Source organism: Cordyceps militaris, assembly GCF_000225605.1.
Source record: "Cordyceps militaris CM01 unplaced genomic scaffold CCM_S00002, whole genome shotgun sequence".
In the NCBI taxonomy this organism is placed as follows: Eukaryota; Fungi; Ascomycota; class Sordariomycetes; order Hypocreales; family Cordycipitaceae; genus Cordyceps; species Cordyceps militaris.
The window spans coordinates 4,805,696-4,823,090 of NW_006271970.1; the positions used below are offsets into that span (position 1 = coordinate 4,805,696).

Below are 17,395 nucleotides of genomic sequence, written 5' to 3' on the forward strand. Positions count from 1 at the left end.
TAGGTGAGTCAAAACGCTAGCATCGCGCAGTGGGTTTCCGGTCCCAATTAATTGGTGGCCACGACAAGGTTTCCTGGCCTCCCTCTGGAGCAAAGATAGCCCCTTCGGCGCAGGTGGCGTGCGCTAGAAGCTCATGCGCGAATGGGAGGCATCGATTGGCTCCTTTGGGCATCATGACTGCGTAGGTGGTGGCTTGCGCTTGCGTCCCATCTTGGCCTTGCCATATCGCGGCATGCAAGCCTGGTCTTGCCAAATGGGAGGGATCCAGCCTGCCGCTCTGGGCGAGTCATTCTGGCAGTTGGCCAGCCATATCGAATACAACGTGGAATACTTGCAGGGAAGAAGAAAGAGGAGCATGGGCTGCCTCTCTCCTGCCAGGGCGCGTACAGTGTGAAATGGACAGCGAATCCAGCAAAGTCCTGCGCAGGTCGCCGCACGTCTTGCCACCCCCCCTCGTTTCAATCGCGTTGAACAAACGTGGATCGTGGGCCTGTTTATCCCCCCCAGGTCAGAAGTGGTCGTTTGTAGCGTGGTATTGTGCTATTTCTTGGCGGGCACAGATGTTTGACGATGCTTAATGATTCACCGCCGACTTTGTACTCTATATTGCTAGTATCTATAAATGTCAGCAGGAGAACAAGACCAAGCGAGTACACCAGAAGCGCCGATGTCTGGAAGCGTCTCGTAGGATTCGGGTGCTAGCAACGCGCCCGCCACACAACCACTAGAGGCCGTCCTGCATCGCACTGATGCACAAAAGCCAAGTCAACGAGAACAAGGAGGGTTTATTAGTCGCTCAGCTAGTGAGTGGGTGGCGTCGTGGTCTTCGCCATGCCAGACAAGGCATGGCGGTGCTGCTTGGTGTTGCACTGTGTCGCCTTGGTGCTTGGTGTCGCATCTGCGTGCGCGGTTCCACTTAAGGTTATTTTTCTTGCGTACTTCAGGCGGGCTTCCGTTTGGCCTCGCCAGCACACACCACCTACCTGGCATCCATCTCCAGTTTTCAGACCTTGCTTTTTCCTATTTCTTTCCCTTCATACTCTCCTTCATCAGCATCAGCTTTTTCTTGCACACTTTATCTTCTTCCCAAGGAAAACTCCCAAAGGAGCCATCTTCTCTTTTCTCTCCCAAATCCCGCTCGACTCTGATTGCTACACGTCATCACTTCCCCCCCTGCTACATGGACGCGATCGCCGCGCCTTCGCCGTACCGGCTCGCCCGACTGGCTACTGATGCCTACGAATTGCCCCTCAAGGTCTTTGCCCAAGGCGGCGGACAGACTTCGCCGTCGCTTTCTCACCTCTGTCTCCTTGTTTTTGAGGCCGTTCTAGAGGTCGTCTGCGTCAGCTTGCCGGGCTACATTATCGCACGACTTGGCCAATTCGATGGCGATAAGCAAAAGTTCCTCGCCAACCTCAACGTCTCGCTCTTCACACCATGTCTGAGTATGTCCCAACCTGATTCGGCCGTTCCGTAGCACTTGGTAACTAACTGAGCCCCATGCGTTAGTCTTCACGAAACTCGCTTCCCAACTTAGCGCCGAGACGCTGAGCGACCTCGCCATCATTCCCGCCATCTTCATAGTCCAGACCCTCGTCTCCTGGACTGTCGCTGTCGTTGTCGCTAAGCTCTTTCGCTTTAACCGCCGCGCCTCCAACTTTGTCATTGCCATGGGCGTCTTTGGCAACTCCAACTCGCTGCCCATCTCTCTCGTCCTGTCCTTGTCACAGACCATTGCCGGCCTTCACTGGGACAGGATCCCTGGCGATAACGACGACGAGGTTGGTGCTCGCGGCATCCTTTACCTTCTCATTTTCCAGCAGCTCGGCCAGCTCGTGCGATGGAGCTGGGGATACCACGTACTGCTGGCCCCCAAGGAGCGATACCTCGAGTACGATGACGAGCGCGCCGAAGAGGGCCAATACCGTGACGATGTTGCCACCACCCCACTCCTCATTGAGGGCCTTGAGGGTGATACTGAAGACGATGCCGAGGGCAGCGCCAATGGTAGCGCCGATGGTAGCGAACGCTTCAATCCCCCGGGCCGCACCCCCGTTGGCGGTGCTTCCCATACATCTGTGTATGGATCATCCGACGACGAAGGCGTTCCCAAGAAGAAGCGGTCTAACGGCCACCACCAGCCCGACTTCTCTGCTCTCCCGAGCAACGAGCAGGAAATTGAAGCACCCAGTGGTGTTTTGAGTAAAGCTCAGCTGAGCATCCGCAAGGCCTTGGCACGCATCGGAAGCAGCATCAACAACACTGGCATTCGCATTTACAAGTCGCTCCCCCGTCCTGCTCAGGTGACCCTCCGCGGCGTCTCCTGGGTTGTCGCCAAGGTCTACAACTTCGTCTGGGATTTCATGAACCCTCCCCTGTGGGCCATGCTGATTGCCGTCTTGGTTGCTTCCATCCCGACACTGCAGCGTCTTTTCTTCGAGGAGGGCTCCTTCGTCAAGAATAGTGTCACCAGCGCTATCCAGTCCAGCGGTGGCGTTGCTGTTCCCCTCATCTTGGTGGTCCTTGGCGCTAACCTGGCCCGCAACACCATGGCCAACCCTGATAGCATCGACATCGAGGAAGAAGAGATTGGCACCAAGCTCCTGGTTGCGTCCCTACTGAGCCGTATGCTCCTCCCCACCATCATCATGACGCCGATCTTGGCCCTCCTGGCCAAATATGTCAATGTCAGCATTCTTGACGACCCCATCTTCGTCATTGTTTGCTTCCTCCTCGTTGGCGCTCCCAGCGCACTGCAGCTGGCCCAGATTTGCCAGATCAACAACGTATATGAAAAGACCATGGGTCGTCTGCTTTTCCAGAGCTATGTCATCTGGTTCGTATCCTTGTTTCCTGAGTTCTGACGTGCGACTAACATGTGCTTAGGATTCTCCCTTCCACTCTCATGCTTGTCATGCTGGCACTCGAGGTCATTGAGTGGGCCCGTTTGTAAGCGACGAAGCATTGTGTATTGTATTAGCATTTTCTGGCATGATTGCTATTATTCGTTACTTGTTTGCATGCAAGTATCTCGGTTTTGCACGTCTGGCGTTTGGGCGGCGATTGGGTTTGGAAAATTGGGTCTCGTGACCGGTCGCTACATGTGTATAAAGACACATGTATACCTAGCTATGCTTTGCAGCTGAGTGCGACATGACTTGTTAGATGGATTGTGACCTCGTTTTCACGTTGCTGTGTTTTTCCTAGAGACGTGTCGTTGCTAATCCCGATCAAATTGTATCAACAGCGCACTGCGTTAACACAGAATGAAACAATATTAAAAGAGGCTGATTTTGAATCCGCGTCCTAATTTGCCAGTTACACTTAAGATTAAACGACATGTATAACAAGATAAAACGAGACATGTTCCGTTGCGCCGGGTACAATGATGGATTTGGCCTGACCAGAGATTTATCCTCTACACATTCCGTTGACTGCCTCGCTCGGGACCAGGGCCCAGTCGCGGACGTTGCCCTTGAAGTCGCTGATGCGCACCGTCTTGATGTCGACAACGATGACGCGGACGTCCTCGCCGGCGACGAAGCGGCTCGTGTCGGCCTCGCCGTGGGCAGCGGCGGGGGTGAAAAGGGCGCTGCCACTGGAGTCGTCAAACGTGTTGTTCTCGAGGTGCTGGGCGACGTAGAAGCTCTCCTCGTCGGAGCCCGTCGGGGCCAGACGCGCGGCACCCCCTATGGTGGCGCTGATGCTGGACATGGCGGAGCTGTTGAGGTTGAGCAGCAAGGTGGCGAGGCTCGAGGACGGCACGGGCTCGGGGGAGCCGCCGGACGGGCGCCGGCCGTGGGGACGGTGGGAGACCCCTGCAAGGATCAGCATAGTGACATGATAGGTGGGGGGATTGGTGACTGCTCACAGTCGTGCACGAGCAGGGAGACATTGGGGTTGGTGATGATGTTGGTCGTCTTGCGCGAAGCAGGGTTCGTGGTCATGACAATGACAGGCGCCGACGAGTGTGGCGACGACGGGAGATAGGTGTAGTTCATCAAGGATACTTGGGGCACATTATCCGTGCACGTCGCGAGATGCAGCTAGTCGACGCAAAGGATGCAAGCATCAGTCCTGGTTTTTGCAGCACGAGGTCGGGGCGGGGTCGGGTGGGCGTCGCGTACAAACCGGGCATTCTCGAGGCACTGCACGACCTCGGTAGGCAGGGTGCTGGTGACCTGCTTGTTCGTGTCGCCCTCGGAGGCTTCGTAGTTGAGGGGAATCTTGTCCATGGCGGCGGATGTTGGTATCGCGAGCCGCTGTGAGGACGAGTGGAGGGTGCGCTGCTGTGAGCCAATGGCAGATGTGGCAAAATCGCTGAGTGTGAAGCTGGAGAAGACGGCTGGGAGATGGGACGATGAACCCCGCCGCGAGGTGAAAGCCTAATCGTGTGTTCAGCGGCGGATAGGCGGAGCGCCGTGGCTGGTTAGTGGCTGGTGCAGCGGCACCAGAGACAGGGCGGTGCGCTTCTTATCTGCATGTTCAGGGCCTATGAAGAGTGGTAAAACAAGGCACTATAGATATAAGATGCTATTGCATATTTTGTCAATATATCAGCCTTTCTGTAGCCTTGCACACTCCATGTCAGGTACAGCCACTTGCGTGCGCCAGAGTCAGCGTGCTCGGCCTAAAATACCCCAATCCGGGGTAAAGATGGGCAGGTGGCCGGGCGCGCCGGCACAAGGCGGCCCAGCGGCCCAGTACAGTGTTGTCGTCACAAGACCCTCGCTAGAACCGGCTACTTTCGGCTCCCCACGGACGGTATTAGCTGCTGTAACTTCTGCTTCTGTAGCTGGTCGCGGACGGCGGCATCTTAAGACTCTCGACATTTTTTCCCTTCAATTTCTCATCTCCTAACCCTAGCCATTGGCTGCACTATACTCTAAGGATTCGCCGTTTGCTTCCTCTGGTGGTTACTTCTTTGTTTCTCGCACCTTTCCGCCACGCTCAACTTTCTCCCGCTGTTTGCCATCACCACTCAACAATGCGTTCACTCAGGGCTAACCGCCTCGCCCTGCGGCCCCTCCCCCGATATGCGTCCACCGCGGCCCCCAAGACGACGGCCATCCAGTCGGTGCTGATTGCCAACCGCGGCGAGATTGCCCTGCGAATCAACAAGACGGCCGAGCGCATGGGCATCCGCGCCACCACCGTCTACACCGACGTCGACGCCCACGCCTGGCACGCGTCGGCCGGGATCCAGTCGCTCTCCCTCGGCGGCGCCAAGGGCTACCTCGACGGCGACAAGATCATCTCCCTGGCCAAGAGCCACGGTGTGCAGGCCCTGCACCCGGGCTACGGCTTCCTATCCGAGAACCCGGCCTTTGCCCGCCGCTGCGAGCAGGAGGGCATCGTCTTCATCGGCCCCCCTCCCTCGGCCATGGCTGACATGGGCGACAAGGCCCGCTCCAAGGAGATTATGAATGCCGCCAACGTGCCCTGCGTGCCCGGCTACCACGGCCCCGACCAGGGCGAGCAGCAGCTGCTGGCGCACGCCAAGGACGTCACCTTTCCCGTGCTTCTCAAGAGCGTCCGCGGCGGCGGCGGCAAGGGCATGCGCATCGTCCTGACCGAGGACGAGTTCATGACGCAGCTCAAGAGCGCCCGCGCCGAGGCCAAGGCATCCTTTGGCGAGGGCGGCGAGGTTATGCTGGTCGAGAAGTACATTGTGCGCCCGCGCCACGTCGAGGTCCAAGTTTTTGCCGACAAGCATGGCAACACGGTCGCGCTTGGAGAGCGCGACTGCAGCGTGCAGCGCAGACACCAAAAAGTCCTCGAAGAGTCGCCCGCACCCGACCTGGACACGGCCACCCAGCAGGACCTCTGGAACAAGGCCCGCCTGGCGGCCTCGGCCGTCGGCTACGTCGGCGCCGGCACCGTCGAGTTCATCCTCGACAAGGATAGCGGCAAGTTTTACTTCATGGAAATGAACACGCGCCTACAGGTCGAGCACCCCGTCACCGAGATGGTGACGGGCGTAGACCTGGTGGAGTGGCAGTTTCGCATCGCCGCCGGCGAGAAGCTGCCGCTGAACCAGGCTGAGGTGGAGAAGCAAATGGCCCAGCGCGGCGCCGCCATTGAGGCTCGCGTCTACGCCGAGAATCCCGAAAAGGGCTTCATGCCCGACTCTGGCAAGCTCGTCCACGCCGTCCTGGCCGAGAGCCTCAAGGGGGATGAGGACGTTCGGCTGGACTGGGGCTTCGGCTCCGGCAGCGTCGTCTCCGAGGCGTACGATGGCATGATTGCCAAGCTGATTGTTCGTGGAGATACGCGCGAGACAGCTATTGCCAAGCTAGCCGGCGCTCTGCGCAAGTTTGAGATTGTCGGTCTCAGCACCAACGTCGAGTTCCTGAAGCGCCTCTGCGAGTCGCCTGCTTTCATCGCGGGCGACGTCGAGACTGGCTTCATCGACAAGTGGCGCGACGATCTGTTCAAGCCCCGGCACATCAAGGGTGAAGTCTTTGCCCAGGCCGCCCTCGGCGTTTTGAGCTTCCAGGCCGAGGAGCCCGGTCCCCATGGCTTGTCTCTTGGCTTCGGCGCGCCCAACGCCACCAGCGAGCGCAAGCTTGCTTTCAAGGTCCTTGACGGCTACAGCGCCAACGAGGGTGAGGTGGTCGAAGCCAGTGTCGCCCAGACCGGACATGATCTCTACACAATTTCCATCGCCCGCAAGGGACAGGACGCCCCCGAGGTCTTTACCAACATCTCGACCAAGCGTACCACCGAGGACGCCGTTACCAAGCTCAATTCGCTCTTCTCCCATGAGCGCATCCAGTCTACGGTTGTTCCACAAGAGGACGGCAACGACACCAAGGTGACCATATTCCAGCATGGTGTCAAGACAGAGCTGTCCCTGCTGCCCCCGCAATGGTACGAAAAGGCCCTTGGCCTCAAGGAAATTTCTGCCTCTGTGGCCGCTCCCATGCCATGCAAGATCCTCAAGAACGAGGTCCAAGAGGGTCAGACTGTCACAAAAGGCACCCCTCTGGTTGTGATTGAGTCCATGAAGATGGAGACTGTCATCCGCTCTCCTCAGGATGGTGTCATCAAGAAGCTCGCCCACAAGGAGGGCGATATTTGCAAGGCCGGCACCATCCTTGTTCTCTTTGAAGAGGATCCCAAGGCGGAGGAGTAAAGCAGTATAATCACTTGAGAGAAAAATCACATGTCAAGACTAAGCTATGGCGTTTGAGGGCATCTACGTGCGTGTATATAGATTTCTATTTGGGACGACCTTATGTCAATGTTGGATGCTGAGAACGGATATTTCAGACTAGAAGAAGAAATGCAAATTATGACATAACTACCTATACTCTTCCAAGTGCCATAATAACCAATATATATTTATAAGTTAAAGCACTTTAGCTTCCACACAACTATGTCTTATCTCGCGAATTATTTAAGCAGGCTAATATAGATATTAAATGACCAGTTATAACTAAGAGTATTTTATATAAAGGAGTTAAGAGAAGAATTTATATTAGAACTTATATATTTTTACTCTATTCCTTTTTCATTAGTTCATCCCTTAAATCTTACCGCTATCCCACTTGCTACGCTTAACGCCTATCTCGATAGCCGCCAGGCCCTAGTCCTCGCCATGGCCATACCCTTTGCCGTCGGCGCCGGCGCGGTTAAGGGCCTGCGCGTCGTTAAGCACCGTTAGTACGCCAAAGATGATAGGGACGCCTGTGTCGAGCTGCACGCGCATAAGGCTATGCGATACCGACTTAAATATACCAAAGTGCATCGTTTCGCCCTTAATACGCACGCAATAGCAATAATGGCGTCAAGCGCCGGACGGCGATTGGCAATTCCCACGCGCCGGAGCATGACTACACGACAATGTTGGACTCCTTAAGGTCGCACTATAGGAGCTTGCCCCAGACGCCGGCGATAAGCGGCTCGATGACGGTGGCGTTCTAGCGGGCGTGGACGATGCCGATGCGCAGGCCGGCGCCGTCGTGCTGCTGGGGGCCCTTAAGGGAAGAGGAGGAAATGATGGGAGATTCGAGGGGGGGAGATGGCGGGATGTAGAGGCGCGAAAGACTGGGCGGTTGTTGTAGTGGTTGCGCACGCTACAAAATGGTAACAACACCTCATGATAAAAAGAAAATTCGCGGCCGTAGCCTAGGTATTGTGCGTTCAATTACAAAAAAATGATGAACTGGACCTTGACAAGGTAAATTATAGAGGCTATTTATAAGTATAATAGTATGTAGTTACTCTTTTATTATCTTTATATGTATACTAGATTATAATTTATTTTTTATATATAGCCTTTACACTAGTAAGACTAGTTCGTTTTATTCTTTAGTTATGGTTGCTATCATAAATTGTGCACGTGCTATATAGTATACTCTTCAGGGTAGCTAGGGAAAACATCCTCATCTTGCCTCATGCACGCACGCTACACCATGCTTCCCGCGACATCAATTTCGACGAAAATCATACGAATTTCCCCGACGAACCAATACACACCGAACCCTGTGATGAGGCATCGGCAACGACACAGCCACACAACATGGCCGGCCTCCCTGATGTAGGCGGCCACGGCACCGGCCCGCCGCCGTCGACGCTCGCCGCGCAGCTCGTCGAGACCATTTCCGCCTCGTCCAAGTCGGCCGCGGCCCGCTCCGACGACCATGCCGAGCTCAAGGGCCTCTTCTCCGAGATACAGCGCGTCAAGGACCGGCCGGCGCTGCTGCAGACGCCCGCGCAGCGCACCGAGCACAACCACATGCTCGTCTACGTCTACTGCCGGGTGGTGCTCGACGCACTGCGGCTCGACGACGACGCCGCGCTGTTCGACGGCGCGCGCGCGCGGGCCGAGGCGTTCAAGGCGCTGACGTTTCTGCGCTTCACGATCAACGAGACACCGGGCGTGCTGTGCTTTGCCTCGGCGACGCACGGGCTGCTGTTTCGCGGGCCCGAGCCGCTCTGGGCGTGGCTGCTGCCGCGCTGGCTCCGCCTGCTGGGCCACCCGAGGTGCGCGGAGCTCGAGAGCGCCATGGAGGGCTTCTTGCAGTATCTGCTGCTGACGGTGACGCGGGTGTCGAAGCTGTGGCCCGTGATTGGGCCGCTGATGGTGTATTTGCGAGGCTGCTTGACGGGTACGTGACGGGAGCTGGCGGGAGGGGATGATGGGTATTGAGCTAACTTTGTGGTTGTGACAGGTCTGGTTGAGAAGCTGCAGTCGCCGCCGAGCAGTTCTTCGAAAACAAACGAAGCGATGACGATTGAAATGCCGCCCGTGCACGTTCTGGACCAGGTCCTGGGCGGGCCAAGCGCAACGGCGTCTGTCTCGCTGACGTACCGTATAAAGCTCCCCCAAGCGCTACAGCAGGCACACAGCTTGGCGCGCGTGCTCGCCTACCCGCTCGTCTGCCCAGACGCTGCGTTTGCGGCCATTGCGCCCATGTCGGAGACGGGACTGTGGCTGCTCGACGCCTGGCTAGACCTCTGGTCCGCGCAGAAGCGGCTGGATAGCGGCGAGAAGAAGTCGCCGCTGCCGCTGATCAACATGGCCGTGGACGTGGCCAAGGCGGCCAACGGTGACCATGCCGTGGCGACGGCCACGCGGAACAAGGCGTGCACGACGCTCGTATTGCTGTGCAGCGAGATGGCGGCGGCGCCGGACGAACTGGCCGAGGCAGATGATGCCGGTGGTGCGTCCAGGGCCAGTTACTGTCTCGCGCTGGTTGCCATTGCGCAAGCGGCGCTGCAATCGCCGACAATCGGTCGCCTGGCGGCGTCGAAACTCGTAAATGAGCTTTCTTTATTACCGTCGCAGTATCCTGTGCTCGGAGAAGAAACCGATATCTGGGTAAGAGAATATATGAATGTCTGTGGTAGGGTGCAAGTATGCTGACCAAGAGTAGAGATGTGCCCTTTTGCTTCGTGAAGTGGCCAATCTGGAAGAACCAAAGATGTTGCCTTGTTCGACGCATCCGTCGCTATTTCAAGATATAGAACTAAGGCGTTCTGTCGAAAGTATGCATCTGTTACATGAGCAGCCGACGGGCCAAGGGAACGCCATAAAACGAAGAAAACTGAATGCACGGGAAAACGATGCTCCTTCGCAGGCGTTACATGGGCTGTACGCCGCCCTGGAGCTGGATGCCCCTGCAGATGAGACGGTTTTGGAACCGGCTTACATTTTGTAAGTCTTGGTGTGAACTGACTTATGTATTTGCTAACTTCTAGCAGGAATGCCATGGAGACGTTGAATGATGGCTCAAGGTGTCTAGCTATTGACATGATGTCAAGGTTGTGTTGTCTTGTTGATGATCAGCCCTGTGAGCTTGACGAAAGACAGTGTGGGATTTGTTCTGCTAAAGCTACCCCCCAGAATATCAAGTCGCACAATATCAAAACAAAAATTCGCTCTATATTTATCGAACTGATTCGCCAAACGAGTTTTCTGGAATCGCGTCGACCACGAGTCGCCGCTATGCTTGCCCTGCGCCGGATCCTCCTCCACTGTGACGACTCTACTACACTCGACCTGGACACCTCTTCTTTGGGGCAGTGGTGTCTGCAATCTCTGAATAGTTCCATACGAGAGCTTCGTATAGCAGCGGGCAGGGTAATCGTCGTCTTTATGCCGCTCAAGGAGACGTCCTATATCGATGACAGCCTGCTCTCGCGAAACCGCAAACTTACAATTGGTCTGTTACGTCAGTGTTCCGATCGCGATCCAGCCCACTTTGTTGAATCCCGAATCATGGTTTGGGGCCAGCTTGGCAGAGTGATGCCAGAAAACGAGCTCAACCTGGTTCTGATAAAACTGCTCGACTATCTCGGCAGCAGCAACAGTTTTGAAGCCGCCGTCGCTTTCAACGAGCTTTTAAATCTGGCCGACTCGCGCAGCACCACGCCACGACGGCTGCTGGAGCCCTACTGGAAAAGCTTGGCATACATGGCGACCAAAGACATGGTTCGCGGGCCGCAACGAAGCAGAGCGATAGCGGAGCTCCTGCAAATTTCAGTCAACGACCTGTTGCTGCTCATTCAGACGCACGCGCTCCCCTGGTTGGTCTTGGACAAGCGGACAGAGGTGATTCAGAAGTTTGCCGAGGCACGGCAAGATAGTTTGGGCTGGGAGCCTCTGATGGACAATGCAAACATGGCTGCCATTCTGTCGCTTCTCATGATTCAAGAAACGGACGATATTGAAACATTTGTCAAATCTCGCCTAAACGACGTCGGTCTTCATCTACCTGACCGGCGGATTGTCGACTTATTACAAATTGAGCCCGTCTTGATTGCTATTGAACTCTTGAAGGCGGCCGGACAAGCCGATGGTGCAAGAAAGGAAACCATCACTGAAGCTCTCCGGTGGATGGCAACAAGCATCCTGACTGCAAATCCTGATACAAAAAAGTTAAAAAAAGGGAATGTGATTGGCAAGTTCCTGCAATCGCATATTCTAGGCTTGATGGCTCGCCTGACCGATGTGATCAACGACCCGGCCATGATGCACCCTGGGGAGATGGAGCAGCGCAACTGCATCCGTGCCCTGGACGAAATGATTATTCTCTGCCAGTCGCATGCGCGCATTGCGCGACCGCAAATATCCGCCTGTCTGCTCGCGGCACTGGCACAGGATTCGCTCCGTGATAGTTCGCTCTCCTGCTGGGCCTCTATGCTGGAGAACTTTGAAGAGGAAGATGTCGAGGCGCTTCTGGAGACGACGTTTTTCATTGTCAAACACTACTGGCCTAGTTTCAGTATCTCTTCGATGGACACAGCCACTACTATTGTGTCCTTTTTGCTGGAGAATCACGAAGCCATTGTCGAGAAGAACATTAGCAGCCTGCCCTCGTTCCAAGGCATTCCTGCCTTGTCCAAGCTGGAAGCACAGCTGCGCGCTCTCCGACCGAAGCTTCTTCCGGAGGAGCTGCTTCCCATATATGCCACGCGTCTTCGCCATGAGAACTCGGGCGTCGTGCAGCAAGCCCTGAATGAGCTTGTGCCATATCTTAGAGCCAACCAGAGCGCGCTGTACGCTTCCAATGTGGCGCAAGCGGACAGTGTCGTGACAACACTCATGCGTGCGTTGCTAGACTGCGCGTGCAGGTACAACAATCTGCATGGGAGTATCAGTCGGCTATGTGTCGAGGCAATGGGCTTGATTGGGTGCTTGGATTCGAATCGAGTCGAGACGGTCCGTGAGCAACGGTCCATCGTCATCCTGAACAACTTTGAAAATACTCAGGAGACGACTGATTTTGCCCTATTTCTGTTGGAAGAGATTTTGGTGCCGGCATTTCTTTCTGCGACTGATACTCGTCTGCAAGGATTTCTCTGCTTTGCCATGCAGGAGCTGTTGGATAGATTCGACATCAAATTTGCGATTGCATCGCAAAACACGGGAGATGTTGCTGGGAACAACATTTACCGCAAATGGCTTGCGCTGCCAGAAAACGTGCGCGAAGTCGTCACCCCCTTCCTCACCTCCAAGTACATGGTCGCTCCAATGCTGCCTGTCAAGGTGGAATATCCCATCTTCAGCCCTGCGAAGCCATACGGCAACTGGCTTCGGTCTTTTGTGATTGAACTCTTGCGAAACGGGCAAACTCCCTATGCCGACATGTTATTCGAGCCGCTGTCGCGCGTCATTCGTGTCAAGGACTTGTCAACGGCAGAGTTCTTGCTGCCGTACCTTGTTCTCCATGTTCTTCTGGGATCGACAAGCACAAATCAAGACAAGGACCAGATTCTCCACGAGCTTACGAGTATCCTGGAGCACAGTCCTGCAGAGGATGCCTCGTATGCTGAAAAGGAAGAATTCAAGCGCTACTGCCATGTAAGTCGAGTCGGACTCGGCATCATCTAATCTACGCGTACTGACTATTGCAGGCTGTATTTCGGGTTCTTGACTACGCCATGCGCTGGGTACATGGCAAGAAGTCTTCGGGTAAACTCTCGTCAGAGAAGAAGGAACAAGTAGCCAATATTCAGGCCATTCTCGACAGCATCTCCGCCGAACTCATCTCGCAGCGGGCGACTGACTGCAATGAATATGCGCGCGCCTTGTTCCACCTCGAGCAGCATGTTCAGAAATTGGAGCAACAGAAGCGAGAACCCGGCGATCGCAACCGGATGCTGGAGAGACTGCAGGATATCTATGCCAATATCGACGAGCCGGATGGCTTAGAGGGCATTTCGGCGCACCTACACGCGCTGGATATTAATCAACAAATTCTAGGCCACAAGAAGGCGGGCCGGTGGGCGGCTGCGCAGACGTGGTATGAAATTCAGCTTGCAGAGAAGCCAGACAATGTCGACGTGCAAGTCGAGTTACTGAGCTGCCTCAAACACGCGGGTCAGCATGACGTGCTACTCAACCATGTCGAATCAATGTTGACAGACTCGTCGAGCGATACCAAGATCATGCCGTATGCTGTCGAAGCGGCTTGGGTCACAGGTCGGTGGGAAAGCCTGGGCAAGTTTATTGAGCGGTTCCAAGGTGACCCAAGTCAAGACTTCAACATGTCGCTCGCGTCAGTCCTGTCGTCTCTTTATAAGAAGACGGATCGTGTGAGTCTGGCTCGGACAGTGCAGGGGATGCGCGAAAAAATTGCTTCGGCAATGACCACGTCTGCGACAGCATCGCTCCAAGCAGCTCATGATTCTCTGCTCAAGTGTCACGTTCTTTCCGATCTGGAAGTCATTATCAATCTAAAACCTGACAGAGAAGAGGACCGAAAGCAGGCACTGAGTCTGTTGGATAACCGGCTAGATATAATAGGAGCATATTTCCATGACAAGCAGTATATACTCGGCATTCGAAGAGCGGCCATGGAACTCGCGCGACCCACGTTTTCCGACCTCGACATTTCCGCGCTTTGGCTCACCAGTGCTCGCCTGGCCAGGAAGACGGATGCGACCCGGCAGTCCTTTAATGCTGTTCTCCACGCCTCGCAGCTCGGAGACGACTCGGCGACTATTGAAAACGCAAAGCTTCTCTGGAAGGATTCGCACCGCCGGCAGGCGATCCAGATGCTTCAAGGCGCCATTGAGCGCAACCGGTTCATGACGCAGACGGGCGCGTCGATGACGGCCAGCTCTAGTAAACTCGGCCCGCAGCAGAAGCTCCTGACGGCGCGCGCGCAGCTGCTCTTGGCCAAGTGGTTGGATACGTCTGGGCAGACGCACGCATCAGCGTTGCGTGAAAAGTATCAGCAGCCGCCCAAGACGCATTCCATGTGGGAAAAGGGCCACTATTACCTGGGCCGCCATTACAAGAAGATTCTCGAGGCTGAACAGCCTCTGAAGGCGGACGACCAGAGCGACAACTATGTCACAGGAGAGATTGCGAGATTGGTTATTGAAAACTATCTCCGGTCTCTCAACTTTGGCACAAAGTATCTCTACCAGACCTTGCCGAGGATATTGACGCTATGGCTTGATCTGGGTGCCCAGATCGACAAAGCACCTGACGGAAAGATGTCTCTGTCTCGCGAACTGCACAAACGCCGGGTGGAACAACTCAACGTGCTGCACAGCTTTCTCGACAAGTACATCAAGAGGCTACCGGCGTACATTTTCTACTCGGCCCTTCCGCAGATTGTCGCGCGCATCGCGCATCACAATGCCAGCGTCTTTGAGCGGCTCACGCACATCATCGTCAAGGTCGTGCAGAGCTACCCGCAGCAGGCGCTCTGGAGCGTGATTGGCGCCATTACGACAAAACAAGCCGGAGAGCGTAAGACGCGCGGGATGCAGATTCTGCAGATGCTTCGAAGCACGTCACGCAGGGTGGAGGGCTCGTCGTACGACCTCAAGCAGCTCCTGCGGTACGCGGAGAAGCTAGCCGAACAGTTGCTGCTTGCTTGCACAAATGGCGATTTCCAGGGCAACAAGACGGTCAATGCGAGCTTGACGCGGGACCTGCGGTTCAACCATAAGTGCACGCCCTGCCCACTTGTCGTTCCGGTTGAGGGCACGCTGACGGCGGCGCTGCCGACTGCGTCCGAGTACTACACGACGCACCGGCCTTTTTCGCGAGATGTCGTTACGATTCAATGCTTCCTCGACGATGTGCTGGTGCTGAGCTCGCTGGCCAAGCCGCGTCGGCTGACGGCGCGTGGCAGCGACGGCAAGACTTACATGCTGCTTATCAAGCCCAAAGACGACCTGCGCACCGACCAGCGGCTGATGGAGTTTAACGGCTTGATTAACCGGTCGCTGAAGCGCGACGCCGAGTCGAGTCGCCGCCAGCTGTACATCCGCACCTATGCCGTGGTGCCGCTGAATGAGGAGTGCGGCATCATTGAGTGGGTGCCGGGCATCAAGACGATGCGCGACACGCTGCTCTCGCTGTACTCGGCGCAAAAGATCCACCCCGACTACATGGCACTGAAGCAGCTGATGGACGAGGCGTCGGCGTCGGAGAGCAAGCTGCGCATCTTTACCGACGACGTGCTCGGCCGGTTCCCGCCGCTGCTGCCGCTCTGGTTCGTGCAGCAGTTTCCCAACCCGTCGGCGTGGTTCGCCGCGCGTCTGCGCTACACGCGCTCCTGCGCCGTCATGTCCATGGTCGGCACCATCCTCGGCCTGGGCGACCGGCACGGCGAGAACGTGAACCTGGAGGAGGGCAACGGCGGCATCTTCCACGTCGACTTCAACTGCCTGTTTGACAAGGGCCTGACGTTTGCCAAGCCGGAGCGGGTGCCGTTTCGGCTGACGCACAACATGGTGGCGGCCATGGGCATCCACGGCTACGAGGGCCCGTTTCGGACCTCGTCGGAGCTGACGCTGCGGATCCTGCGGCAGCAGGAGGAGACGCTCATGACGATTCTCGAGGCCTTCATCTACGACCCCACGCTGGACCTGCAGAAAGAGAAGCGGCCGAGGAAGAGCGATGCGGCGGCGGCGGCGGCGGCCGGGGTCCGGCTGCACCCGCAGAGCGTGGTGGATAGTATTAAGCGAAAGGTCAAGGGCTTGCTGCCGAATGAGAGCATTCCGCTGTCGGTGGAGGGACAGGTGGAGGAGCTCATCAAGCAGGCTGTCGATCCGAGGAACTTGACGGCCATGTATATTGGGTGGTGTCCATTCTTGTAAAGGGAATTTGGTGTATATATATATATATGTATAATTTTCTTCTGTCATGGTCTGTAGGTATCACGGGTATACATAAGCTGGCGTGTAAAATATCAGTTTTTATAAGCTCACAAGACTTGAATTGGTCGCGCTCCTTTGTAACCGTGGTATGGTTTACCTCATATCGCGCTTACTATATACTGTCCGCGAGTCCCTGATTTGACTGACCCTGACACAGCCTCTTTTCTTGCTTCTGAAACTGCCTCGTATGGAATTCGGTCAACGAGCTGACTTGCTCGACACGGTCCATCAGCACCAGCACCGGCCTCGGGCTGTACACGCCGTTGTCCGTCCGCGGCTCGTCGGCCACCCGCTTCAATATCGTGTGCATGACCAAGCCGGCCAGCGTGCAGCCTGACGTGTGCGACCTCGGGAAGGGGCCAGATACCGGCGAGACAAGTCGCACTGGGGGTGCCGTCCCCTGCCGCCGGCGACGGTGAGCTACTTGGCCACGGCGCCAACAATGTCCAGCAGCTTCCTCGTGGCCCGCCTCCGAACGGAGCTAATGCATTCTGTTTCGACCCCTATTATCAGCGGCCCCCGCACATACACGACGGGCTTTCCACCAAAACTTGGTGGTTGCCCGCTTACCGAGGATATGCGGCGGCTTGCACCGGCGGCTCCGCGACCGCCGCGCCGCCGTGCTCCGGCGGCATGCGGCGCGTCACGGCGCCAAACTCGTCTTGCCGGCCCAGCTCCCACGCAATCCAGAGCAGTTTGGATCATGTTTTTGCATCCTGCGAGATCTCGGCGAGGGACGCCATTCCCAGCCGGCGTCGGGCGTCGTAGTAGTTGCTCAGCACGGCCAGCGCGTACAAGGGCCATCTCCGGAGAGGAAGGGGCGGCAACGCGGGGGGAAGCGGGCTTGCGTGATGCTGAGGAGGACGTGCCATCCATCTGGGCTTTTCTTCGGGGCAGCGCGACGGTTGCGCTGCCGGGGCGCCGGCCGGATCCTCTGGCTGTCCACGGCCTCGATGTAGAGCCCAAAACAGCATGTGGTCAAAAGACGGGGGGAACGCCCGGGCCAGCGTGCGAGAGCAGGCGAGAAAATCAACGGGCTGCCAGGAATCATGGTCCCGTGCGGACAGCAAACTGGCCAGCGACGCCGGCTTGTCGTGGGTGAGGTCAATGACTCTCTGCCCCGCGCCGGGCCGCTCCTGTCCCGCGCGCTCAGCGTGGAGTGTCTCGTCAAAGACGGGCGAGGCGCACGACAGCGCGCGGGAGCAAGTGACGAACGTCGCAGGCGCGCATCGCCGTCGCTGTCAAGTGTGATCCTGTCGGG

The 17,395-nt window shown here is 56.5% G+C and overlaps 4 protein-coding genes across 4 annotated transcripts; 3 read left to right on the plus strand and 1 right to left on the minus strand.

Annotated features, from left to right (window-relative positions):
- Positions 1–1,180: 1,180 nt before the first annotated feature.
- CCM_03429 (Auxin Efflux Carrier superfamily) lies at positions 1,181–2,953 on the plus strand (the record flags this gene model as incomplete). Its single annotated transcript, XM_006668580.1, has 3 exons — positions 1,181–1,445; positions 1,510–2,836; positions 2,887–2,953. 3 exons carry the CDS (start codon positions 1,181–1,183, stop codon positions 2,951–2,953), a joined length of 1,659 nt encoding a protein of 552 aa, XP_006668643.1.
- Positions 2,954–3,411: 458 nt separating this feature from the next.
- Positions 3,412–4,235, minus strand: CCM_03430 (pyridoxamine phosphate oxidase; the record flags this gene model as incomplete). The annotated part of the gene is made up of 3 exons (XM_006668581.1): positions 3,412–3,818; positions 3,872–4,046; positions 4,128–4,235. 3 exons carry the CDS (start codon positions 4,233–4,235, stop codon positions 3,412–3,414), a joined length of 690 nt encoding a protein of 229 aa, XP_006668644.1.
- Positions 4,236–4,987: 752 nt separating this feature from the next.
- On the plus strand, positions 4,988–7,138 carry CCM_03431 (methylcrotonoyl-CoA carboxylase alpha chain; the record flags this gene model as incomplete). The annotated part of the gene is made up of 1 exon (XM_006668582.1): positions 4,988–7,138. One exon carries the CDS (start codon positions 4,988–4,990, stop codon positions 7,136–7,138), a length of 2,151 nt encoding a protein of 716 aa, XP_006668645.1.
- Positions 7,139–8,527: 1,389 nt separating this feature from the next.
- CCM_03432 (phosphatidylinositol 3- and 4-kinase, putative) lies at positions 8,528–16,553 on the plus strand (the record flags this gene model as incomplete). The annotated part of the gene is made up of 7 exons (XM_006668583.1): positions 8,528–9,116; positions 9,180–9,829; positions 9,885–10,165; positions 10,213–10,245; positions 10,558–12,814; positions 12,868–16,046; positions 16,367–16,553. The coding sequence occupies 7 exons, from the start codon at positions 8,528–8,530 to the stop codon at positions 16,551–16,553; spliced, it is 7,176 nt and encodes a 2,391-aa protein (XP_006668646.1).
- Between the last annotated feature and the right edge of the window lie 842 nt (positions 16,554–17,395).